The 26,426-nt window shown below is 49.6% G+C and overlaps 1 protein-coding gene across 1 annotated transcript in view; it reads left to right on the forward strand.

Annotated features, from left to right (window-relative positions):
* LOC128060223 (liprin-alpha-1-like) overlaps positions 1–24,722 on the forward strand; it is a 147,588-nt gene extending 122,866 nt beyond the window's left edge. Inside the window, 8 exon segments of the mRNA XM_052652571.1 lie at positions 10,682–10,905; positions 12,671–12,893; positions 15,872–15,901; positions 18,475–18,626; positions 19,467–19,642; positions 21,120–21,277; positions 22,461–22,699; positions 24,443–24,722. Of these exon segments, the coding sequence (XP_052508531.1) occupies positions 10,682–10,905; positions 12,671–12,893; positions 15,872–15,901; positions 18,475–18,626; positions 19,467–19,642; positions 21,120–21,277; positions 22,461–22,699; positions 24,443–24,722 (1,482 nt within the window).
* The last annotated feature ends 1,704 nt before the right edge of the window (positions 24,723–26,426 follow it).

A 26,426-nucleotide genomic window follows, 5' to 3' on the forward strand; every position in this document is an offset into this window, starting at 1 on the left:
CTAAAAGTGACAACTCTGTTGAGAGGAAAGGAGAGAAAGAAACAAAAGAAAGAAAGGGTATGCAAAGGTAGATAAAGGTAGATAAAGAAGATTTATATATGTTAAAGATTAACTGCAAGGGGAAAAGAACCGTAGGGAAAGCAAACTAAGGAATAAATATAGAAAAAATAAAACTAGGTTTAAAAAATTAAAGAGAAAAGAAAAAGGAAAACTCCACAGAACTGCAGAAGCCAAACGTAGAGGCAGAGGTTTATAACAATAAAAAATGTGACTAGAAAAAATAAAGCTCAAAAGCTTAATTGGATTTCATAGTGCCAGTAAAATCGACAGCTACAACAGAGGGGGGGAAAAAAGAGAAAATAGAAAAAAATAAATCTACAAGAATCTACAGAACAAGTCAAAAAATAAGAATAATAAATGTTTTTCTTGAGTCATTGCTGTCAGCGTCCTTTCCCTGGCTGGGAGTCATAGTCCACTTCACCTCCCTCGGATGCCCTCCAGCACTGTGCTGATCTCTGGACCTGCTGCGGGGGCAGCTCAGAGTCTAATCTGGTCCTATTCCTGTGTGTTCTTGCCTCCAGTGTCCACAGCTATCAGAACTAGTAGTGTTCTTTTGTGGGAGCTCTCACTGACCTTTTATCTATTCCATAGAGACAGTCTTCCTAGTTGATCGTGTGGATTTAATCTGCAGCTTGTACAGCTGGTGGTGAGGTTTTAGGTCTTCTTCCTTAGCCACACTGCCCCTGGGTTTCAATTGTGGTTTTATTTCCACCTATCCATGTGGGTCATCCACTGGGGTTTGCTCCTGCGGCTGCCCTGGAGGACTTGGGTTTGCCCCTGTGAGGGCCAAGTGTGGAGGTGGTGCAGCTGCTTGGGTCACAGGGGTTCTGGCAGCACCAGGTACTCAGGGGAGTTGGCTGAGAGGGCAGCAAGAAATACAGTGCTCTAGAAGGGTATGGCAACCAGTATTGGGCGGTACGCTCCAGTGTTGTTGCCTGGAGAACCCCCTCCTCCCTGACAGAGTTGCCTGGCAGGCCACAGATAACAGAGCAGCAAAAAGCTGCACACGACTGAAGTGGGCATAGACGCAAGACTTTTTTGCCTGTGGTAGCTCTGCCCCAGTGAGAGTTGAGCATGAAGTTGGCGCAGCTGCTTGGCTTTTGGGGACGCTGGCAGCGCCAAGTGTGCAAGGACACGGACTGCCTCCGCTGCAGGAGTTACGTCCCTATCAGAGTCTTTTTTCAAGCCTCTTGTAGCTGGTGATCCAAAGGCGTGTCCGTAGCTCCGCCTGTTCAGGCACTTAGAGGGCTGGCTACCTTGCCTGGGGTCCTTCTCTGTTGTTGGGTGTGTCAGGCACATAGAGGGGCCCTCCTGGCTGGGATCCTAGTCTGTAGGTTGGCGCCCCTGGCACTTAAAGTGGCACCTGAGTGGGGTCCTGCTCTGTAGTGCCGTGTGTCAGGCGTTTGATGGGCCAGCCTCAGTCTATTGTTCAGCTGCCAATGCTGGCATGCGGGGAGAGAGGCTATGGTGATGGCTCTGTCCCCTCCCCGTGACTCAGCAGTATCGCCTCGCTTCCGTGGCTGCCTGGCTTTCCTCCCTCATATCCCCTAAGTCCGTCTCTTTTCCCTCACATCCCCTCAGTCCATCTCTCCGCAGTCAACAGCAGCCCTCGCCCTGGAACGGCCCCACAATCCCTAAACTCCAGCTCCCGGCTGCTGCGCCTTCCAGGGGACCAGTGTCCCTGTCCGGGGTGTGTATGGCTGCGGCAAGGACTGTCTGATTCTCATTCCATTTAGGCTGCCACAGATCGGCTGTTTCACTCTCAGCCTTAAATGTTTCTCCTCTGACTCAGACAGTTGGCCCATGCGGGGATTGGACGCCTGCCTCAGTTCCCCCACCCGCTGATGGCAGGTCCAGTCCTTCTGACACTCCTGTTTTTCCCGTAGTTCCTTCGTCATACCGAGCTTTGCATGGTTCTCTATATTCTTTTCCACTGGTCAGGTCCTCTTGCCCCCTGTTAGCTGGTGTTCTGCATGCACTTCTGTCTCTGAAGGTGTATTCCTGATGTGTCCTCGGATAGAGATGTACCCCACGTCCACCGACTCCTCCGCCCTCTTGTCCTAGGGAAGATTTTTACCTCTTATTTTTCAGAAAGTTCTATTTGAGTCTAGGGTAAATTGAGGACTATCTTGTAATTAAACGTTAAAAAAAAAAAACCTTTAGCTACTATTCTACTGGAGCTTTTTATTTATGTATGCTTATTTTATATATACTCATTTATAGTTTGAAATCTTCCTGTAAACTGTGTGTCCTAAATAAATAGCATTAATTACACTATTTATTCATGGCTATGCCTGTTTTAATAAAGAGTGATATTTTTGAAGCCAAAACAAAATTAAGTATACATTTTTCTTTTCTTTTTTTTTTTTTTTTTTGCCAACTGTGGAATATCTCATTGTATGACCCACAAGCAAGATATTTGCATGATTTCTTCAACATATCGTAATGTTCTCCAAGGACATAAGCATAAATAAGCCACAACTGCTAAATGTGGAAATCCAAATCATTAGGTTCCCAATGAGTAAATGATTCTTGTCTTGTGTTTTTAGGTTCCCAGATTGTGGTGAGCCGTCTCCTTGGCTGGTGGACCTGAATTTAGCTGGCGATCCTACTGACGGAGCCTCAGTGCAGTGCAGAGGGACTGTGGCTTTTGGTGTCCCCGAGAGTTGAAAATCGATCCTGATCTTGGCTGTGCCTTTTTGCACGTGCGTGATTGTTCACCTCCTTGTCGAAAGATGTACTTTAGGAGAGGAGAGCTTTCATTTGCTCGGTATTTCATAGGATTGATTTCAGGCATTTGCCTCTCTGCCACGTTGTTTACTTTTTAAACTTTTTTGATTGATGTGATAAGATTCCGTTATCCTGAAAGACCCATTATAATGTATGCCGCCTGCTACATGATGGCGTCATTAATTTTCTTTATTGGGTTTATGCTTGAGGACCGAGTCGCCTGCAGTGCATCCAGCCCTGCACCGTATAAGGCTTCCACAGTGACCCAAGGATCTCAGAACAAAGCTGGTATCATGCTTTCCATGATACTCTATTTTTTTCACTATGGCTGGCAGCGTTTGGTGGGTGATTCTTACCATCACATGGCTCTTGGCAGCTGTGCCAAAGTAGGGTAGTGAAGCTATTGAGAAGAAAGCCTTGCTGTTTCATGCCGATGCGTGGGGCAACCCTGGAACGCTGACCGTCATCCTTTTAGTGATGAATAAAATTGAAGGTGACGGTATCAGTGGCATGTGTTTTGTTGGCCTCTACGATGTTGATGCCTTGAGGTATTTTGTTCTTGTACCCCTCTGCCTGTGTGTGGTAGTTGGGGTTTCACTCCTTTTAGCTGGTATTATATCCCTAAACAGAGTGCGAGTTGAGATTCCATTTGAAAAGGAGAACCAGTATAAACTGGTGGAGTTTATGATCCGGATTGGTGTTTTCGGCACTCTGTATCTCATACCACTCATGGTTGTAATTGGATGCTACTTTTTGAGCAAGCTTACCGCGGCATCTGGGAAACAACGTGGATACAAGAACTCTGCAGAGAATATCACATTCCATGTCCATGTCAGGTAAGGGAAACCTTGTTCTAAATTTCAAAACATTTAACAGTGAAAAGAGCTAATCTTAGCTGTTTTTTTTTTTTAAACTCTTCATGTAAAACCTGAACATTAAATTTTTGAAGTGAAGTTAATGAACAAATTTATTGTAGTAAGAATGTCATGCACACGTTTCTATTAACATCTTCCTTCTAAAAGATCACTTTTGTGAGTCCAAGCCGTGGGCTTTTAAGCAGTTTACTTCTGTTACCACAAAATAGTTGCTTGTTGATTACTTAGAAGTCTGCAGGTTTGAGGGGAAGATGTTGATTAAAAGACAGTGTCTGTGGAAATTTTACTGATACTTAGAAAGGGAGTTTTAACGGTTTTGAAAAAACATTAGAATGCATTTGTATAAACAGTTTCATCTCTTAGTTGGTCTTAGTTTTTCTTTTTTGCATACTGAATATTTTGTGATTTACCTTTTAATTTAAAGAGATCAGATAATCATAGAATTTTAGATCTAGAGAGGACCTTCAGTTCAATTCAGTTCAGTTCAGTCGCTCAGTCGTGTCCGACTGTTTGCGACCCCATGAATCGCAGCACGCCAGGCCTCCCTGTTCATCACCATCTCCTGGAGTTCACTCAGACTCACGTCCATCGAGTCCGTGATGCCATCCAGCCATCTCATCCTCGGTCGTCCCCTTCTCCTCCTGCCCCCAATCCCTCCCAGCATCAGAGTCTTTTCCAATGAGTCAACTCTTCGCATGAGGTGGCCAAAGTACTGGAGTTTCAGCTTTCGCATCATTCCTTCCAAAGAAATCCCAGGGTTGATCTCCTTCAGAATGGACTAGGTGGATCTCCTTGCAGTCCAAGGGACTCTCAAGAGTCTTCTCCAACACCACAGTTCAAACGCATCAATTCTTCGGCGCTCCGCCTTCTTCACAGTCCAACTCTCACATCCATACATGACCACAGGAAAAACCATAGCCTTGACTAGACGGACCTTAGTCGGCAAAGTAATGTCTCTGCTTCTGAATATGCTATCTAGGTTGGTCATAACTTTTCTTCCAAGGAGTAAGCGTGTTTTAATTTCATGGCTGTTAGAAATGGTTTATTCAAGTTCCCTCTGTAATTTAGAGTTGTTAAACATCTATCTTATTTGAGGCTTAGAAATGTTAAGTGACTTGCTCACTTTGTTAAAGTACTTATGCATTATAGATAACTTCTGTTTACTTGTCTCTTTCCCCTGGTAGACAGTGACGTCTTTAAATGCAAGAACATCTTTTTCATATTTTTTCGAAGCATGTTCTATATGTTAGCAGATGATGGCATTGAGGATGGGAATGTGTAGATTGAGAAGAAAAGACATTTTTAAGAAAAGTTCCAGTTTCACTGGAAACAAGGAGTGTGTGATTAGCACATAGTCAATTCTGGTAAATACTTGATGACTGAAAATGCCATTTCCTTTTTTATTTTGTGGTATCAATAATTCTACACAAAATTACATTTTATTTATTATATCATTATTATTTATATTATATATAACATAATATTATAATATTATAAATATTTGATACCGGCTTTTAAAACACCAACCTATATTTGAGAGACCAGAAAAAATGAATAATTGAAATTTTATTACATTTCTTGATAGATGCTTCCTAAGAACTCTTAATATGAATTTTCAGGCCTGAAGCTAAGTAATCAAATTTTGCCTCTAATGAGAGAGAAAGAGATGATTGAATTACATCATGTGCCTCTTCATGTAAGGTTTCCACGATTCCAAATATATATTATCTTAGGACTGATACTCAGTGCTCAGCCAGTTTGGGAAGAGTGTTGGGTACATTTTCTGACATCCGGATTGACTCATCAGGCCTGCGCTGGAATGTTTGTCTCCCCAGCCCAAGGAACCGTCCAGAGCTGTGTTAGCCAGCCCCCTCTGCTTGACTTTTTCCCTGCCTTTTCTTCGCAGGGTGGGCTTTGCTCAGATGGCCCGAGGGAAGGAGCGGCCCTCTCAGTCTCCAGCTCCCTCACTGGGCTTCCCTTTTGTTTGAAATCTTGGATTGTGGCTGCCTAAGGACCTCTTTTAAACCGTATTTCGCTTTTCTAGCTCTTGGTAGGCTGACCTACAAGCTGTTTGCGTCTGTCACTGGAAGTGGGGACACCCTGGGGGTCTTCTGTCATCTGAAGCCACATGTAACAGGCCCAGTAATTGTACTGATCAAGGTTATTTGATACCGGGGAAAACAAGAACCAGGGATCCTTGCTTGGTACCCACGGTTGTGTTTCTGATCAGAACCCCCAGCTTGCCCGGGCTGTTTCAGTGCCACGTGAACTTGGGAAGGAGGTGGAGCAAGCGGCCCACGCGGCCTGGAGACAGAGGAGCCGGTCTGCCCTCTTCCCTTGCCCCTGCTGGCCCAGGGCAGGCCTTGCGATGACGGGCTGCTGGTGGTGGAGGAGAAGCCTGAGGAGGGAGGGGTGACGTGACCTGTGTTCTGGGACATGGTCACATGTGAGTTTTCTTTGTCAGTTTGAAAGAATGACTGCTTTTAGTCTTCCCTCCAGTTTCACTTTAAGGTTGAAACTGAAGATTTTATTCTTAAAGTTGAGCACAGTGACTTTATGGTCTTTTTGAAAGCAACAGTTGAGGTTTAAAAAACACATCTCAGAGAACTCCACTAGATAAAGCCAAAAACAGAACGTGTTCAGGGTGAACTGCGGGCGGGACCCCAAACTGCACTCTGTCCCTCCCAGAATGTATAATTGCTGAGATGGGTGGATATAGGACCCCAAGCACCCTGGGGACTTGAGGTCCTCAAGTGACAGCAGAGGTCCGGGCTGAGCCAGGAGCAGTGGGGCCTGTGCCCTGGTGAGTGGAGAGCCTCGAGGGTGGGAGTGGGGCCAGGAGAGGGGTGGGAGACTCTGGGGCGGAGGGTGGGGCAGCACCTAGTGGTGTCTGGGAGGTGCTGGCTGTCGCGGCTCAAGGCAGGGACACCCTTGAACCTCCACCGCGCTACCCCCATGGGGCAGAGTTGTCTGGCAGCCCAGGATGGAAGTTTAGAGGGTGAGTTCGCACCAGGTTGAATGAACACCTGTACCCACTGTGGGTTCATTTTAAGGGCCTGGAGTGAGGTTGGTCAAGACTTTGCTGAGCTCGAGTGAGGGAGTCCGACAGGGAGGACCGAGCTCAGGGTGAGAGTGAGGGGCAGCTAGTGTGGTGAGTCCTCCTCAGCCAGGTGGGATCTGGGGACACCCTTGACTTCAGGGGTGCCTTTCAGTAGCCTCCCTGGAGGGTTGTTTGGGGGTTAGAGGGGGCAGAAGCCCACTTAGAAGACGTGCTCATTCCCAGGGGTGGTGGTTTCTGAAGCAGTTTATACTGGTCGGTTCGACTGTAACCCAGTACCTTGCAGGGTCATGTTTTACAGGGGGCCTGAGCCGTGGGCACGGCCTTCCTTCTCCCGCACCCCACACTCCCCTGTCATCTTTCTGGCAGCCCCTTCCCCCTCTCTGCACCCTTGACGGTGGGCCTGAGCCCAGCCCCCCTGTTACCACGGAGCCCCCTTGTGACTGAGCGGGTTCCGGTTCCGGGCTCCTGGGAGACGTGCTGGAGGCAGAGCCTTGGTGCCATTTCTCCTTGAGACAGCAGTGCGGGTGGTCATAGTGTGTGAGAGCAGTGGTCCTAGTGTGAGAGCGGTGTGTGTGAGAGCGGTGTGTGAGAGCGGTATGTGTGAGAGCGGTGGTCGTAGTGTGAATAGTGGTGGTGGTAGTGTGAGATCGGTGGTGCTAGCTCGGGAGCCAAGGTATCCTACCGTGAAACAACGGTTGCCCCCGAGTGGGGGGCTGCCCCCATCCACGAGGATGGGTCGCAGAAGGGCCCGCCTGTGGGCGTTATTTCAGTGCTGCAACCCCAAGGCACAGGCGAAGACAAGAAAGAACTTGGCCTCCGCCCAAGTCCTGGAAGGAGAGTGGCCTGAGGTGAGAGCAGCCCGCAGCTGGGCCCGTCGGATTGGCCCTCACCTGGCAAAGCATCGGGGTTGTGTTTCATTTCATTAGCATGGCTATGGGCCCTGTCAGCCAGGGCGCTTTGGCCCTAGTGCGCAGCATTGACCCCAGCAGTTTACCTTGTAAGACGCTGTGCAGGTGCTGCGTGGAGGGTGGGTGGGGGCCCCACAAGAAGGGAAACACTGGCTGGAGGAGTCACTGGGGCACGTGGACTGAGCTATCGAGTCAGTCCTTGACGCAGAAACGCTAAGCCCCTTAACGATTCCCTTCTTCCAAAGAAAGCATATACTGGCTGGAGGAGTCTCTGGGGCATGAGGATCGAGCTAGAGAGTCAGTCCTTGAAGTAGCAAGGCTCAGCCTGTTAATGTCTCCCATCTTCCAAAGCACAGAGCAGTGTGTCCAGTATTTTAATGGCGGGTACCTACTGCTTCCGTGTATGACATACACCCTCATAGCTACACATGTCTACTACATGCCTCTTACAAGTGCTGGGCACTGTTCTGCGTGCTGAACACTCAGTATGTAGTAGGGGATACGTAGCCCAGGATTTTTTAATTTCTGCCAAGAAAAATAGAAGAACATGTGGTTCAGCTTGAGCAAGTTCACCACGTGGACGGCCCTGCGTGCACGTAAATTGTGGCAAAATACATATAACATCAATTTTACATTTTAACCAATTGATTGAATGACTGGGTGGCTTCCGTGGAGTCAGGCTAACAGATGGCCTTGGGGTGCCATCTGCCTTTTTCCCAGGGGAACACGCCAAAGCCTGGTGGCTTCCCTTTTTTCTTCCTTCTCCCCAGTGGCTCTAGGTCACTGGTCTGTGTGTCGTTTAAGAATCTCTTTATCCACTTTGTTGTTAGGTTTATCTTCTGGAAAGCTTCTCAGACGTCCTGGGCCTTGAGAAGGCAGGCTTGGATTCCGGGTTCTCCCCTACTGTGTGCCTGCCAGGTTGAGGGGGAGGCTGAAGGCCAGTCTGAGTTGTAGTGGTCTGTGTGGTCTTGGGGTCAGTGGAGCCCCTCTTCTCTGGAGGGGCTAGGAGAGTCTTTATGTGGAGCCTGGAGAGACTTGACAGGGCCAGTCTTCACAGTCTCGCTGTCTTTTTAATTTATGTTTGCATTTAGTTTCTCATTTCTTTGTTTTTTAGGAGAAGAAGAATGTACAGCTACTTAGGGAGCAACTTCGGAGACGAGAAGAAGAAATATCAGTGCTCAAGGCCGAAATCAACAACACCAGGGTCAGAATGGGGATTCTCACGTGTTGACATTTGCCCTGTGTGGGTCACCACTAGCCTCCGTGTTGCTGTCCTTAACCTCTGTCTGATTTTCAAGTCATTTTTCACATCTTCCCACTGAGCAGACCTGGGTTTATCAGTTTGGGGTTCTCATACCTTGTTTCAAATTTATGATGAGAGCTAATGTAATTTTAGTACATTTGAGGGGAGAGTGCTCTTAACTTAGATTTTCGTCCACACTACACTTTGTGTGGGATCTTAGTTCCCCGACCAGGTATTAAAACCCGTGACCCCTGCAGAAGTGTGGAGTCTTAACTACTGGGCCCCTGGGGAAGTCCACTCTAAATTTCGACCGAACTGGCGGGATTCCAATGTGCCTTAGCATGTTTCTGGCTATAGCGTGAGGCTGAGAGGAGTTATCGTGCCTGAATTCGAGCAGGAGGTTAAAGGTGCTCCTTTGGCCCCGCCCTGCAGCTGCTGCTGGACCACCTGGAGCTCCTGGTTTCCCGGTACCAGCCATCCTTCCAGTTGACGGCGGGCAAGCGGCAGGCAGAGTCCCCAGCCGGCATGACCAGCGAGGTGGAGGTGCTCAGGGCGCTGAGATTGCTCTTTGAGCACCACAAGGCCCTGGATGAGAAGGTACCAGCCCCCCGGCCGTCCTGGATTTGTACACTTGCTGCCTTGTTCGGTGGGTGATGCACTTATTTATGTAACTCGTTGACTTTTGAGCTTCTTGAATTCTGGTTTATACATTTTTTTTTTTCTGTAAGAAGTCAGAGTTTTATATGGTTAAAAAGCGTTGCCTGCGTACATGCTCAGTCATGTCTGAATCTTTGCAACCCTGTGGACTGTAGCCCACCACGCTCCTCTGTTCATGGGGCTTCCCAGGCATGAATCCTGGAGTGGGTGGCCATTTTCCACTCCATGGAATCTTCCCGCCCCAGGGATCGATCCTGCCCTCTTGCATTGGCAGGCGGATTCTTTACCACTGAGCCATCTGGGGAGCCCCCAGTTAAAAAGTATTAGTTGGCATGAATGTCTCGAGATTTCTTATATTCTGTATATCAACTTGCAGTGAAAAACTGGGTAATAGAATTAATTTAGGATAACATTTTGTTCTCTCAAGCTTAGAATTTAAAGCTGTTAACAAGAAGATTTTCTTGACGTTAAGATCAGTGAGAGACATTAAAGGTATTCTGTCACAGTATCCATGTATTAGGGTGAGTATACACTAAGAGTGTACTAACGTATATACAGACATCAACACACGGTGACTCGGCCCCTTTGATTTGAGTTGAGAGCGCGGTTACGCGTAGCGCTCGAAAGGTGTAGTTTGTTAGAAGAAGAATTAGGTGCCACACATAAAGAGGTAAGTTTGATCAGTCATCCTGTAATTTCAGTTAAGGGTTTGTCCTTTGAATCCTTTCATTTAAAAAAGAATGAAGGCTGTAGTGGTGGGCATCAGGTGTTCTTTCTCTTTCTGATTGAGGCCCCACCCACCTGGGTTATTTTAATGACTAGTAAACTAGCCTTGTGGCTCAGAGCTGCAGGATGTCTTCAGCACTCCTTTGTCCAGGAGATGACAAATTCTGACTCTAATCACCTGGTGGTATTCGGGATGGATAGCATCACCATGTATTTTCTTTTTATGTTGTGTTTTCAGTTTCAAGTTGAGTTTATCCAGGTGGAGTTTTGCTGTCTTTACTTATTTGTTTAGTCTGATTCAATTTTTTGGTTTATCCACATTTCTCCACAGTCAGGGCTTCCAAGTAAAATTGGGTTCAGTTCCTGATAGCCTTGAGCTGCCCTGAATGTCGCTGACGAGACGTGGTCCTCTCATGCCCAGGTGCAGACCGAGAAGGAGCAGGACTGGGAGCGCGCACAGCAAGCCAGCGTGCTGGCCGACGTGGCCCAGGCGTTCCAGAGTGATGAGGGCGTGTCTGACGGCGAGGGCGACAGGGTCACCCTCTTCAGCTCGGCCACTCAGCTGTCGCCCATTGGGCAGGCCGATGCCAAGACTCTGAGTATGAGGCTGCAGGAGCAGCTGGACACCATCAACGAAGAGATCAGGTGGGTGATCCCAAACTCAGCTCCCCGGAAACTCGATTTCTCTGAGGAGCTGCCTTCTCCTAGGGAAGTCTGAGTGTTCCATAGTAAGAAACCTGACCTCAGGTCTGCTTCAAGAATTTTCAGTTTTGAGATTGCCCTTGATTATAGAGCTCGGTCAGCCGGGGGGTTCTGTCCGAGGCGTTTTGGGGTGTCCCCCCTCAGCTCTGAGCCCCGAGGTGGGTGAGGTGCTGAGGCGGTGTCCGCTGGGGCCCGTGCACCCTTCTGTGTCCCTCGGAGCCCACCACTTTCTGCTGAAAGGCCACCTGGAACAGAAAAGCTCAGGTTTTGGGGTTGGCAAATTCTCACTCAGATGTGCATTTTCATTTTTCATTTAATAAACAGTGTGAAGATTGGCTGGTTGTAAGACAGTGGTCCAAGGACGTGTGTTTGAGTTTTTCTCATCTCATCAGTATATTTAAGATGTTTTCTTTAGACACCGTCTTGGCAGTTATAACAATTTACAAAACGGGATAGAATCCAAAGGCCGGCCTCGTGGTGAGCAGGGGACCTTGGGTCTGGGTGCAGCCGGGTGGCTGGGGGCCCCGAGGCCTGCCTGGTGCCACACCCACACAGCTATGCCTGTGTCCCGAGTCCATGTTCAGATTGGCCGCAGGCCAATGACCCTGCACAGGACCAGGCAGAGGCTGCTGCTCAGACTGTTCTCATCACGTCAGCCCAGGCCGAGGTGCCCATTCCTGTCCGCCGAGAGTAGGGGGCCGGGAGAAAGGCAGGGGGTGAACGGGACAACCAGCAAACGCAGGTGGTGCCGCCTGCCCATTTGACGGCGAGACAGACGGTTTTGTGGGCCGTGTTTGAGCACAGACGAGATCAGAAAGATGGTCTTTCCATGTCCCCTCAGGAAATGTGGAACGGTTATATATTAATATTTTTATTTTTACAGCAAGTTGTCATGTAAAGTGATTTTTCCTTATGTGACAAGTTGACTTGATGTAAATGGTAAATTCTGTCCATCAACTTGTTATCAACAGTGAAAAACTTTCAAGTTGTATAAGTGGAACTGAAGCTGGAGAGTTTACTTCCTGTTAGAATGTTTTATTTTAATTTGAAAATCATTTTATTTGCATCCTCGTGTATTTAAACTGCTATATAAAATCATCCACGACACATTAGGGGAGAAGAGCAGAAACCGTGAATTCTAGGTTAATGCAGCACATTGACATGAATCCAGAAACTCACACAAAGCTGGTGCAGAACTTCCTCAAGTGATGTGTTTGTACATATTCAAACTTACATTAAAAATAAAAAGAAAGATCAACTCAGCACTTCATCTGGTCTGGAGACTTGTGTTTAGAAACTCCAGCTTGTTCGTGAATTGCTGTTTTGATTGTACCGAGTTCCCGATTCCCAGTGGAAAAGACTTGCGGCACTGACGTGCATCTCTGCCCTGAGAGCAGGGAGGTAAAGGTTGTCAACATCAGGTATCTCCTCACAGGAAGAGTGTCGCCACCAGGGCCCCTTGAGAATGTTAGAGGAAAGACGTGAAATCAAGCGTGAATGATCAGGGGCCAGTTTGTAAGACTCAATGCCAAGTTATTCTAAGTTTGAGAATATTCAAAAGAGGAAAAGTCAAAGCTTTTGCTTGAGATGTTAATTGAGCAACTGTTTCTGGAATTTGCTAATCGTGACACAGAATGCCAGGCCAATTTGTTGTTCAGACACGTTCCTCTGCTGACAGAGGCAGGTGACGGGTTTTATTCTATTTTAGGTTGATGGAGGAAGAGAAGGAGAACACGGAGCAGTGGGCCGAGGAGACTGAGAGCAGGGAGGGCAGGGGGAGCTTAGGCAGCCTCCGTCGTTATAAATCGGTGAGCTCCCTCAACCTGCTTGCTGGCTCCTCAGGTGCCGGCTCCTACCTGCCCCTGCCCAAGCCCAGAAGGAGGGGGCGCCGCCCGGCGCAGGAGGGAGACCAGCTGGGCATCATGACTGTGGTATGTGTCTGCCTCCTCCCTGCCCATCCTTCCCCCAGGACATGGGTTTTCTTTATTTTGTTTGTTTTTTGGTTTTTCTCTTTGTAGTTAGAAGAAAATCGGGTACATTTGCTGCGCTCAGAGGTCTACACTTTTGTAAACTGCCTAGTCTTTAATCATTCCACAATGGCGCAGCAACGAAGTAGTCTTGATATTTGGACCACAGGCTTAGCACATCATCATGAACTCAGCCAGAGCCTGCCTCTGTAACGTTGGGCCTGGCCTGTGCTGGGCACAGCAGCTGCAGGGAAGTTTCTGTTCTCAGGGAGCAGACAGCTTCGTGAAAGTTACCATAGGCAGCCCTCGTGGCCTGGGAAAGCCGTGCAGCACATGTTCCATTGGGGCTGCCTGGCTGCAGGGTGCAGAGCATGCGGTGGGAACAAAACCAAGAATCTCCATGGTCTGCTTGCTGATGGACCCGGCCGCGGGCTCAGGCCAGCTCTGCGTGTGAAACCAGGTTAAGAGCCTGGTGCCCCAAGGCCCCAGGGAAGAGGTTGGGCTGCCTCACTTTTCTGAGTCTAAAAATGGGATGACGACCTAGGGCTGTTGGTGACAGAGTGTGCGGCTCCAAAGCACATGTTCCAGCTTTCTTGCGTGTTTAGCTTGGGTTTTGTGAGGGCATTGTTATCCCATGAAATCACGTGTACAACACTCTGCTTTGTAACTGGACATGGATTATCACTTTTTTCTGTGACCACCCATTTCATGTCGGCTGCATTGTTAGTCAGGTTACCATTAAATTCACTGTGAATCCTTCTAGCGGCCTGTGAAGTGGGAACTAGTCCATTTTGTGGTCTTTTGACACAGTTTTTATAATTTGCATCATTGGCTAACTAGTTGATATTTAAAATTCTTTGAGGGTTTCTCTGTGGTTTCATGCTTGATTTCTTTCCGAATATTTGTTACAGAACAGTTCTGTGTGTTTTCCTTGCTGTTGGAGTGCTCTGGCGGTGTGTCTGCTTTCATCATTGGTTTAGATTTCCTGTCTCATCCTGTTGTCTGCTTGGTTGTCATCAATCCTGACCCCTTCCCCACCCCCGAGGCTGTAGTTTACCCATCCATCTCCCCTCCCCCGTCCCCCCACTTGCTCTGGTCATGGCCGTGCTGTGGTCCACAGCGTGTGCGCCCTTTTCGGGTCTGTGCTTTGTCTTCATGTCTCATTAAATGGTGTTTTTCCCCCATAGCGGTAAGTTGAATTGGTGTATCACTATGCAGTTACAGAAGAAGGCAGTGGCAACCCACTCCAGTATTCTTGCTTGAAAATCCCATGGACAGAGGAGCCTGGTAGGCTGCAGTGCATGGGGTGGCACAGAGTCGGATACGACTGAAGCAACTTAGCAGCAGCAGCAGCAGCAGCATGCAGTTACAAGCATAATGTAGATGGATCCTAAACGGCATATCATGTATAATTCATAAATAAGATTGTGCTTACATAAGGAAATGATCCTCTTAAGTGTAGAATTAATGGACTTTTAGATATGCAGATGACACCACCCTTCTGGCAGAAGTGAAGAGGAACAAAAAGCCTCTTGATGAAAGTGAAAGAGGAGAGCGAAAAAGTTGGCTTAAAGCTCACCATTCAGAAAACGAGGATCATGGCATCTGGTCCAATCACTTCATGGGAAATAGATGGGGAAACAGTGGAAACAGTGTCAGACTTTATTTTGGGGGCTCCAAAATCACTGCAGATGGTGATTGCAGCCATGAAATTAAGACGCTTATTCCTTGGAAGGAAAATTATGACCAACCTAGATAGCATATTGAAAAGCAGAGAGATTCCTTTGCCAACAAAGGTCCATCTAGTCAAGGCTATGGTTTTTCCAGTGGTCATGTATAGATATGAAAGTTGGACTGTGAAGAAAGGTGAGGGCCAAAGAATTGATGCTTTTGAGCTGTGGTGTTGGAGGAGACTCTTGAGAGTCCCTTGGACTGCAAGGAGATGCAACCAGTCCGTCCTAAAGGAGATCAGTCCTGGGTGTTCATTGGAAGGACTGATGCTAAAGCTGAAACTCCAGTACTCTGGCCACCTCATGTGAAGAGTTGACTCAATGGAAAAGACTCTGATGCTGGGAGGGATTGGGGGCAGGAGGAGAAGAGGACAACAGAGGATGAGATGGCTGGATGGCATCACCGACTCAATGGACATGAGTTTGGGTGAACTCCAGGAGTTGGTGATGGATGGGGAGGCCTGGAGTGCTGGGACTCATAGGGTTGCAAATAGTCAGACACGACTCAGCGACTGATCTGAACTGAGCTGACAAAATATCCTTTCTGTGTTGGTGCTTGTATTTAAGAGTGTAAATCTCATCAGCTTTTGCACAGTTAATGTCTCTATTAGACTCTTTAGAAAAGTATCTTTTACGGTTAATAAAATGTAAAGACGGCACTTGCTATTATGCTAGCTTTCATTCTTACATATTTTCACAGGGAGCCTGTTTTAATGAATTTATTTTGAGAAGTTTTAAATCAAATTCTATGTCAGGGTTTTACATTAATGTCCAAGAGGTGTTTAGATTTGTTCAATGTTAAAATAGATATTATGGTAACTTCCTTATCAGTTAATTTACTAATTTAAAGCATAAGATGTATTTTATTAAGGGAAACTAACTTATAGAGAAGTTTGTCTGAGAATAGACAACTGTTAAGGGGCTTTGTTGTACGGAATCCTGTGCTTTAAGAAATCATGATGATGTAATAGAACTGTATCTTCCTGAGTAATAATTTCTAGTGTTTCTCTAGTAAATCTTGAATAGCTTATTTAACTTCTGTGGTCAAAAAACTGTTCTGTTTCCAGTCACGTGTTCTCTGAATCTTCATGTCACTTACAAGTTTGCCTTCATTTTTGCTTTCCTGTATTTGCCTATTCGGATGCTTGAAATTTTAGCTTCAAAGTCGCAGTGAATCTGGTTTCTCTTCGTTTCTTTGCATGCATCTATCAGGCTAGTGATTTAAGAAAGCGGCGTCGAAAGGTAAACTATTTAGTAATTTAGCAGGCCTTTCTTTCTCTGTGAAGTATTAAAGAGTCCTTAGGGTTTAACGTGAATGAACACCGTGTGGTTATGTCCTGGTGAATAAGTGACGTTTTAATGGAAGTAATGAAACTCACCCACCACTTAAACTGTGCTGATGGTTCTGTTGGAAATAGGTCATTCGTTGGGACAGTTGTAACTGTTTGCCTTTCTCCCACTTGTTTGCCTTCTGATCGTCTCATGGTTGTTTATAATAGACAAAGTATTATTTATTATTTTTTAAATTTTCTTTACTTATTTTTTTGGCCATGCTGCACAGCTTATGGGATCTTAGTTCCCCAGCCAGGGATCGGTCCAGTGTCCCAGCAGTGAACGTGCCAAGTCTTAACCTCTGGACCACCATGGAATTTCCGCTTAGTGTTTTTTTTACAAGAAATGACTGAATGAGAACCATAGATGTTAGATTTGCGGGAAGCCAATTTAATGATTGTGGGTCGCAGTGTGCAGGAGACTCTGTGCGCCAGGCACGTGCTTTCCGCGTCTGTCATCTCACCCCCAGGTGAGGTCCAGGCTGCTGCTATCCCCATTCAGCAGACATGGACACTGAGGCTTAGCGAGGCCGGGCACCCTGCCCAGGCTCTCACACCCAGCAGCGTGGTGCGGACTGGTCTGATCAGAACCTGGACACTTAACCGTGGTGCCGTCTAGCCCGCTTTCCTCCAGAGGCTCTCATGTCCATCACGGCATCCCTGATGGAGGGAGCCTCAGGAGGGAGCTCGCTGCCTCTCCCCTCGGGTCACTTGGATGCGCCCCTGTTGTTGGAGTCCAGTGCCCCAAGGGCTGGCCTTCCTTGTCCCTGTCCTTCTCCCAGCCCACTGAGCGAGCACTCCTGGGCCTTCCCACGGGACTGGGGTGGCTGCGCTCCAGTTCAGCCCACTCAGTGCCCGGGAGCCCTTCTGCTGGGCACAGCAGAGCAGCGCCGTCCCCCTGGGGTTGGTGACCTGGGTGTGCCGCTCGCCCACTCTGTGGCCTGCTCTGCCCTCCTGTTAAGTGGACACGGTGCTGCCCATCCTGGCCACGTGGGCACCAGAGCGGCGGCTCCCATCCTGGGGGAGGGCGGCCAGGCTGGGGAACCAGAGGCCTTCCTCGGGAGGAGACCCGGGGTAAGGGGCTGGTGTGGTCCCTGACCTTGAGGCAGGTGTTTGTCTCCACTGAGTCCATAGTCAACCCAGGTGCATCACGTCCCTGCTCTGTTCGTTGTTTTCTGATTTTTAGAAATGCTTATTTTAACTTGAATTTGAGATTGATCCCTGTTCAGTTCCATGTGGATAATTTCTAGCCTTTGTAGCCTTCTGTTGTCGGAGGGTTCTTGCTAGAGCGCAGGGGAGGGTGCCCAGTTTGTCCAGCTGCTGTTAAACGAGTTCAGCTGTATTTTGCACTAAGTCACTTTGTTGTCACCAAGCTCCTGTGGGGCTGCACGGAACCAGTATTCTTTACAGAATGCCACTGAAAAGGCACAGGATAGTTGGTTAAAACAACGCACTGATTGTTTATAAAAATACATGCCATGCATGTCTCCTAAAAGCTTAACCACACACTCAGATGTATCAGTGAGACCTGTCTGGACACTGAGGGGTTAATCTGTTCCCCACACTGTCCTTCCTGTCCTCACACCCACGACTAGCAGAAAAGCTGGGAGTCCAGGAGACATCACCTCCTTTTTGTGTTTTTATTAGTTTATTAGTTTATTTGTTAATTGAAAGATAATTGCTTTATAGAATTTTCTTTTCTGTCAAAACCCAACATGAATCAGCCATAGGTACCCATATATCTCCTCCCTTTTTAACCTCCGATCCTCTAGGGTGATACAGGATCATCTCTTAGTGAAGACCTGGGGGTGCTTTATGGAAACCACTCTGAGCGCATGACCCTTGAACTGCCTGTAAGTACTTCAGTGGGTAGCCCCCAGTCTGTCTGTTACCGAGAAATGTGATCCAGGCGCATGGTGTTCACGTCGAGGGTTTAGGTACCTTTTCTGTGTTTCTCTTGTTGTCATGGGTTCCAGTAACCTGTATCATCTCTCCAAATGATCTTGGGTGGTGGCACAGGCTGTATCTTTTCCTCCTTGAAACAGAAAGGTCTGGACGTCTTTGCTGAGAGTTTTTGTACTCTAGCTGTGGTGCTTCTGAGCAGCATCTGGCGATGAGCGCAGTCCTTTCATCAGGGCAGTTCATGCCATGCAGGGTTCACGGGGCCGGCGTCGCTCTGCTGTCCTGCCGGGCAGGGCCATCTGGTCGCTGGATTCCAGGGAGGGTGGAGCCCGGCTGCAGGGAGGCTCCCGTCCAGGGTCTCTGCACTGAGTCAGATGCTCTCGCTGCCCCATAGCCCCACTTCTCGTGAACAAGACAGTCCTTAAGGTGGCATTAAGCTAGAACAGGGTTTTCTTGTAATTGTGGGAAAGCATAGCTAATAGATATTCAGATAAGATTCTGGTTATAATGTAAAGCCTGTGTGATTGCCATTTTCAAAACACTCTATTGTTAACCAATGTTACACTTACCTCACTCCCTCAGCTGCCAGCTTTACGGGAAGAGGTAGGAGATGACGAGACTGCTATCAAATCTAAAACCTCGACCCCCACAACGCCGCGGTCCCTTCGGCTGGACCGCCTGCACACGGGGTCGCTGCGCACAGCCAACCAAGAGGACATCAGGGACGCCCACAAGTAAGCGGCCTGTGTGCGCATCATCAGTTTCAGGAGCCCTGCACCTCTTGTCTCAAAGAGTTGCAAGGATGATTTTAAAGGAATACCATTGGGTTCAGTGCCTGTGTTTAGTGGTGAACTTCAGGTGCTGGGGAAGAAGAGCTCAGTGACCTCAGTGATTTTAGAAAATGTCCTTCTATAGAGATTGACTCCTGTGGGAGCTTTCTTCCTGCTCTTGAGAGAGATCTGCCCGGCCTGGGGCACGTTCCTGACAGTGACAGCCCCGTACCTCTCGGGTTCACTCTTGAGGGTCCCTCCCGTTTCCTCAGGGGTCTCCTCTGAGGAGACTCTGTCCCCTCCTGTGACTGACACTGTCCTCATTTAGACCACCACCTGAGCTCCAGTCCTGAGCCAGGCAGCACGCGATGGAGGGCACGTATGGTGACTTGACCAGCAGCCCTGCATGGTGACCATCGCTCTCCTGCCATGGCCAGGGCCGGTCACCCTGCAGGAGCCAGGGGAACCGCCCAGAGCAGGGGAGCTCGCCTTCTCCTGGAGCGTTGTCACCTGCCGAGCAGCGACCCTGAGGGAGGGTCGGGGCGCCCTCTGCACCAGCTGGCCTGGAGTGAAGCCCTCCTCGGGGGAGAGCTCGAGGCAGAGAATCTCAGCTTCCCGGAGCGGTTGTCTGTGTCCGAGAGCCTGCATTGCTCGTGTGGAGCGTGTTTGGTGAAGGAGACTCCACTGTCTGCTGCGAGGTTGAGGCGCGGGTGTTGCTGGGTGCCCGTTTCTCTCAGTAGCTCTTGTGGAGGGGTGTGTGTTTGCACGAGGGTGCCCGTTAAAGGTCGTTTTCTCTCCCCAAAGCTCGACAGGCTCTGAGGACAGCCCCGAGAACAACCCCAGCAGCAGCAGCAGCAGCAGGCAGGACTCGCTGCACAAAGCCCCGAAGAAGAAGGGCATCAAGTCCTCCATCCGCCGCTGGATTCATAGGAAGGAAAAGGGCCGGCCTGAACACCCCGGCAAGGAGGCGTTATCACCAGGTGGGTGCTTCCCCGTTCAGAGGGAGGAGGGCCTGCAGGCATGTCCCTTCTGTGTCTCCCCCATTGTCCCCACGAGGCTCCTGTCACTCACGCTGGGGGTCCTCCTGGGAGCAGGAGCGGAGGAGGTGTCTGTCTTCTCAGTGGGTCTGAGATGATCGGATGAGTTAATGAGTGGATGGGTGGATGGATGGAGGGATGGATTAGTGAGTGGGTGGATGGATGAAGAGATGGCTGGCTGGATGGGTGGACGAACGGAGCATGGAATGAATACAGCAGATGATGGTACTCCAATGCTAGAAACATATTCTACGAATTTGATTGAGTAGGAGCTGGGCAATGATTGTTTCCTCCTAACGGTGACACGTGTTTTGAAACGGCCTAAGTGCTCATCAGTGAGGGGTGAAATGCAATCTGTGGACACCCCACAATGAACAGCCCGCCCTCCTTCCTGCCACCTTCCCCAGGAGCTCATCATGGGTTCTTCCCATGCCCCCCACCCCACCCCACAGCCACACAGGTCCTCCTGGGGTCCCCTCATCACACAAGGTTATCATTAGGCCCTCCTCTCGCTTGGCTTCATCTCCTTGAGGACAGGGTATGTTCCTGCCTCTTCAGCCACAAATGTGTTGAGTCTTGTTTGTGCTGGGTGTGGGATTTACAGGGGTAAGTGGAGCAGATGTGGTCCGGAGCACAGTTAAGTGGCAAGAGGGAAAAAGAGCAGGTTGTCAAATGCTATCCCTATTATTAATAAATACAACGCTGAGATGGATGGTGCATTGATTCTATACCAGATGCTGTGTGTGCCCCTTACCAAGCAGGTGCTGCCCCCTCCCGATTTACAGAGGAGGACGCAGTGACGGTCACGCGGTCAGGGAGTGGTGAGGGCAGGTTCACACCCGCGCAGGGGGCCCAGGCACTTTCCCGAGCCCCAGCCACCTCTGTGGTGGATGCAGCAGGAATGAGACGGTTCTGTGGCATGATGATTCAATGGACACGAGTTGGAGCAAACTCCAGGAGCTAGTGAAGGACAGGAAAGCCTGGAGTGCTGCAGCCCACGGAGTGGCAAAGAGTCGGACACAACTGAGCGACTGAACTAAAACCTGAGTGTGTGCTCCCCTGCTTCAGTCGTGTCTGACTCTTTGCGACCCCAGGGACTGTAGCCCACTAGCTCCTGTGTCCATGGGATTCTCCAGGCAAGAATACTGGAGTGGGTTGCCATGCCCTCCTCCAGGGCATCTTGTCGACCCAGGGATCGAACCCACATCTCTGTCATCTGTTGCATTTGGCAGGCAGGATCTTTACCCCTGGCACCACCTGGAAAGCCCCAGTGGACGCTGACAACTAGAAATGCAGAAAATCCGGGCTGCTCCCAAGGTAAACTGGGAGAGCAGCAAGCACAGGTTTTAAAGACAGAAACACAGGGTGAGCGACAACAGCGCCCACAGAGACAGGCAGGAATGCGGTCACCCACATAAAGGAAACACCTGCGCCATTCGGAAGAGGGGCCCGTCAGCCCTTGGAGGGACAGTTGGAACCGGAATGAAAACCGAGGCCATGGTCAGCAGTACCCACCCACATGGCCCGGGTGGCGTGGTGTCACTCACTGGGCTTCCCGCGTCCCCAGAGCTGCTGGCGGTAACATCTCTGAGTGCCAGGCCGGGCAGCGTCCCCGTGTGAGCTAAGGCATCACTGCTCTCCTTCCAGTGCTGCTGCGGGCCCTCTGTGGGCGGCCACCCTCATCCCCTGCCCTGCCCCCCGCTGGGGCCTGGCTCTCTCCCTGGGATCCTTTCAGCCCTTGAGCTTCGGTGTTCCCAGCCCTCTGCCACACTCGACTGGGACGCGACTCAGGACTTAGGCTTGAGATGTCAAGGAGACCTTGAATCTGGAAGGACAGCGCCATGGGAGCAGGAGAGCAAAGCCCGCACGGGGAGGAAGCAGAGCTGGGGAACATGCCCACAGCCTCCAGAGCCTCCTGCACAAGTGCCTCTCTTTGCCTCTCCTTGGCCTGGACAAACCCCAGCTGCTGCTGCTCTGCAGGTGATTCCTAAAGATGCACCTCTTGCAAGAGCTATTATCCTGCTGCTCTGGGGCTGCCTGCGTGTGTTCAGGAGCGTCAGACAAGTGGGGCTGCCACACCTCATACTGGAGGTGACGGGCCTGATACTGGGGAACGGTCGGAGGGTGGGGGAGGGTCTGAGGGTGGGGGAGGGCCTGATGCTGGACTAGGGTCTGATGCTGGGGGAATGTCTGATGCTGGGGGAATGTCTGATTCTGGACTACAGTCTGATGCTGGAGGAGGGTCTGATGCTGGACTAGGATGTGATGGTGGACTAGAGCCTGATGCTGGACTAGGGTCTGATGCTGGGGGAATGTCTGATGCTGGGGGAAGGTCTGATGCTGGGGGAATGTCTGATTCTGGACTCGGGCCTGATGCTGGGGGGCACATCTGATGCTGGACTAGGGGCTGATGCTGAGGGAGGGCCTGATGCTGGGGGAAGGTCTGATGATGGTGGGCAGCCTGCTCCCAGATGTACATGGAGTTGAGGATAAATCTCTATGAGAAATCTTTTTTTCATACTTTCCTGACCACCTTGCTATGTTCTTTTTAACTTAAAGATAATTTTGTGCAGTATCGCTTGATTTCTGCCGTACATCAACCTGAAATACCCGTAGGCGTACGTATGTCCCGTCCCTCTTGAATCTCCCTCCCACCTCCCCTTGCTACATTCTTGTTTCTATGGATATATGAATAATAGACTGTTGACTAACATAACATGAACAGCTCCCACACACAAGTGTGCACACGCACACTCCCTAGTGCATCATTCGGGTCCACGTCAGGGTGGCCCTTGGCTCCCCGGCCCTGGGACTGACAATGAGCATCGACCTGCACTTTGTTCCCACCCTCGGCCCGCTGCCCGCGCCTCAGCAGCAGAGGGACCCTGTCCCCGCAGATGCTGAAGTGATGGAGCCTCTTGTCTCCGGAGCCAAGGGCATGAACACACCATCGGTCGTTCTCTGGGGACACCTACGCTTCCGCCTTCTGGGCTTTCCATTGTATCCATCCATTTCTCTTAACACAATGTCCGTGTGATGACTCGGGCTCCTATTACCAGCTCTGGTCTGTTCTCAGTGAGAGTACAGCTTACCCTCCGCACTCTTTATTGACCCTGGGAAATTTTGCTTCAGTACTTGATTGAAAGAAAGCAATAAATAATCCTGTGATAAAAATAGTTCAAAAGTAGACTGTACATACTTTGTCACATATTCGGGAAGTTCACAAAAGATTAATAGGAAAATAGAATGATAACAATGAATTGTACAAGTAAGTTAAAGGTAGAACCCACATGTAAGGAGACATGCTGTCTGTGTCTACCGAGATACCAGCTGCATAATAAATATCGCACCGTGACCTGAACACATCTCTTGCTGGCTTTTTTAATGTGCCGCTGAAAAAGTAAAAGTTACATTTGATGCTTATACAATCCAGAACGGCTGTGTCATCACAATCTAAAAATGTATCCCTGGGCCCATTCTTTGAACATGTTTACAAACAGAGGTAAGAAGATGATTTACATACAAATAAGGCCTGTGTCAGAGCTGCGCTCTGCTGTCTGTCTGGGAAGGGGCACCTTCACTGTCCAGCTCCATGGCTCCGCAGCGGGTGCAGGGCATCGCGATTGGTCCCCGAAGCTTCTTACCGGAGAGGAGGGATCTGGGTCCACAGAGACTAGGTTACGGCAGAGAGTTTCATAGTCGTCTTCTAGTCATCCTTTCAGCCCAAATTTCATTAGAAGCTCACATTTAACACTCAGTACTTTTAAATCACTTCATGCTGCAGACAAAAAGCATTTCTTCCTAGAAAAAGTACAGTTTAGGCCAGTGGTTAAAATCCAACAACAATTGGTTGAAATTAAGTTTGCTTATCTCAGAGGGATGGTTGGAGAGCCTGGTTACATTCTGGAAGGATAATGCACACCGTGTCATGATGATTTTACAACCGCAGGAAAACCCCTTCCCTGATGGGTTAACATTTAACAATTAAACAAGAATAATTACAGTAAATGCATCATTTTCAAAAGCCCTATATTTGTTCATAGGATTTATACAGACAAGCACTACAGTACATTCGTTTGAAAGACTAAAATCAGGTATCAGAACATGAATTGATCTGAAAGGATATTTATAGTCAGAATATACAAGAAAAAGTAAGTAATAATAGAAATGAAGTCATAAGTTTACATAAATATAAGAAACATTAAATTCTAAAGTATTTTCTCTATGGAATTCATGAATTTTTCACTAATTAAAAACCCTGTAACAAAATATCTTCGGGTCCATGTAACAAGTATCAGCAGAGTAAAGATTTCATGGAGTTCAAAATGTAGTCTTTGTTGTATACTGGACACTGTATAATCATCTGGAGAATTAGTGCAGGTAAACTGGAAACACACAGACAAGTCAGTCCTGGGATAGCAGCTGGTGCCTAAGCCCCTGCCCCTCCAGACACCCCCTCCACCCCATTCGGGGCCTCAGCTGCTTTGAGAATTCAGAGAAACATGGAGGACCAAGCAGATCAAGGAGAGAACTCTGTGGCTGACCTTATTCTGACATATAGCTAAAAGATGCTGGTATAAAAAAAAAACTCAGAGGCCCAATCCAGCTTTCTAGCTGAGATGTGACCAGGACAGAGCAGACAGCCTCCTGCCCTCAGAGCAGCTCCAGTAGGGCTGGGCCCCCGGGCCGGACCCACCAGGGGCCCACCCAGAGCGGCACCTGTAAGGGAGGGTGGCCCCTCAGCGGCGGCCGAGCCCCAGATGCCAGTGCACCTCCGTGTGAAACGCTGGCCTCCGCACGGAGAGGCCCAGGGCACGGCAGCCTCGTGAACCCTGACTCTCTGGGCCCTGCTCCCCCTGAGAACGTGCACGCAGTGTGTGGCCGGCAGCACCGCCGCTGTGGGAGGGACACCCGTGTGCGCGGACACGAGGGAGCCTCGCCCGTGCTCTCACCACTCCGGCGGCAGCAGGGCGCCAGGGTCATGTTCTCTGCTGCTGAGGGCTCCCTGGGCCTACCTCTGTAGACCCGCTGACCCTCCACTCCCGGGGCGTGGGCTCTGTGCCCCCATGGGACCAGGCCAGCCTGTACTCACCCTGAAGCTCAGCAGGAGCAAGTCCTGACTGTAGCAGAATCCAGCCCTGCGTTCCCACCACGCTGCCCTGTCCCACGAGTGCAGGAGGAAGCGAGCAAACACAGAGTGTGGTTCGTCATGTAACGTCACAAGGGGCACGAGGACACACACACGCGCAGCAGCGCCCACTCCTACTGAGGGTCTGGGGAAACTTCTTGAGGGTGGACAAGCTGGAGAGAGCAGCCTGGGGGCTGCCACGTGGGGGACCCTGAAACCCTGGGCGGGGGGGAGGGGGGGGAGGGCGGTCACACTAGAGCAGCAAACGGCACATTCGATGAAACGCCATCATGGGGACAGCCACTCCCTGTGAGCAGCTGCCAGTCTCTCATTAGACCTCCGGATTCACAGGGCTGCGGGACCTCTCTTCCAGCCCTCACAGGATCTGTGAGATGGGACATGGGGAGGGACTGGCTACTTGTGGGTCAGAGGCCAGGCACCGGTGGCCTGAGCCCCGCCATCTGCTGTCCTGGGGGCTGGGCCGCTCTCCCCAGGCCACTTCAGGGAGGGCAGAGCACGGGGCTCATCTAAGAAAGCAGAAACTCAGTCTCAGCCTCCCTCGGAAATGTCACCACTGACGTTTTCTCGTCACAACACAGGCTGTAGGGCCCAATGGGTCAGCCCTGACCCCCAAGCCGCGCTCCAAGTTGACTAAGAAATCTACAGAAACCGCTAGCAGAAACCCGTTGCTCCCAATTGAATGTTTTCCATCTTCCCCTGGGCCCACCAGGAACACATCTGATGAGTGTCTGGCCAGGGTTCCAGAGAGGGCTAAAGACAGTGGGGGCTGCTGATGGAGCAGCCCACCTGTCCAAGCCCTTCTGATTCTAAGAGCCCCGGACACCTGCTGCACTGTGATTTCAAAAGCCATGAAAACAACCCAGTTACACGGTTTATGCCCTGCCTATCTCACACGGTTCATAAAAGGTCACCTCCAATATATTCCCAACACCTCGCTCTAGGATTGTTTCTAATTTATCTAAACTCTAAAGTCTACGTCACCATGTCCATCTGACAGGGAAATGTTGGATTTATAATGAGGAGAATGGAAAATAAAAAAGCAAGCACTTAGATTCTTCAATCGACTGAAAGCTAAGCTACAGTTAAGAATTATAAAAATGAGCTGCATGCTCCTTGGAAGAAAAGTGCTGTTTAAAAAAGGAGAGAGGCACTGGGTCTCCCCCACCCCTGCTTAAGAGTATTATTGAGTTCTAGTGAAGAGACGATGCAGCTTCCCCATAAGCGCCCTCATCAAAAGTGCCCAGCTTAGCACAGGCTTTCCCTAAATATACTTTGCTCTGTGAGAGCAAGTGAGAGCAAAGAGCAAAGCTTACTAATCCACTCACGGGAAGGGCTAATAACAGGAAAAAATGCACCAAAGAGACCCTCCAGGCCCCGTTCCCACGGGGTGAGCGCACACTCTCTCTGGGGCGGGCACAGCCAACCATGGAGAAAGCATCCAGTGAGACACCCCCGTCACAGTTGGGACACTGGGGTGGGGGGGTTGGTGCAGAAGGCAACTTCTGACCCACAGAACCTGACCCCGGCCCAGGCTGTCTGGCTGTCTATCTTGCCATCGAGTGGGGACACAGAGGCCCT

This window comes from Budorcas taxicolor, chromosome 2 (assembly GCF_023091745.1).
Source record: "Budorcas taxicolor isolate Tak-1 chromosome 2, Takin1.1, whole genome shotgun sequence".
NCBI classification, from domain to species: domain Eukaryota; kingdom Metazoa; phylum Chordata; class Mammalia; order Artiodactyla; family Bovidae; genus Budorcas; species Budorcas taxicolor.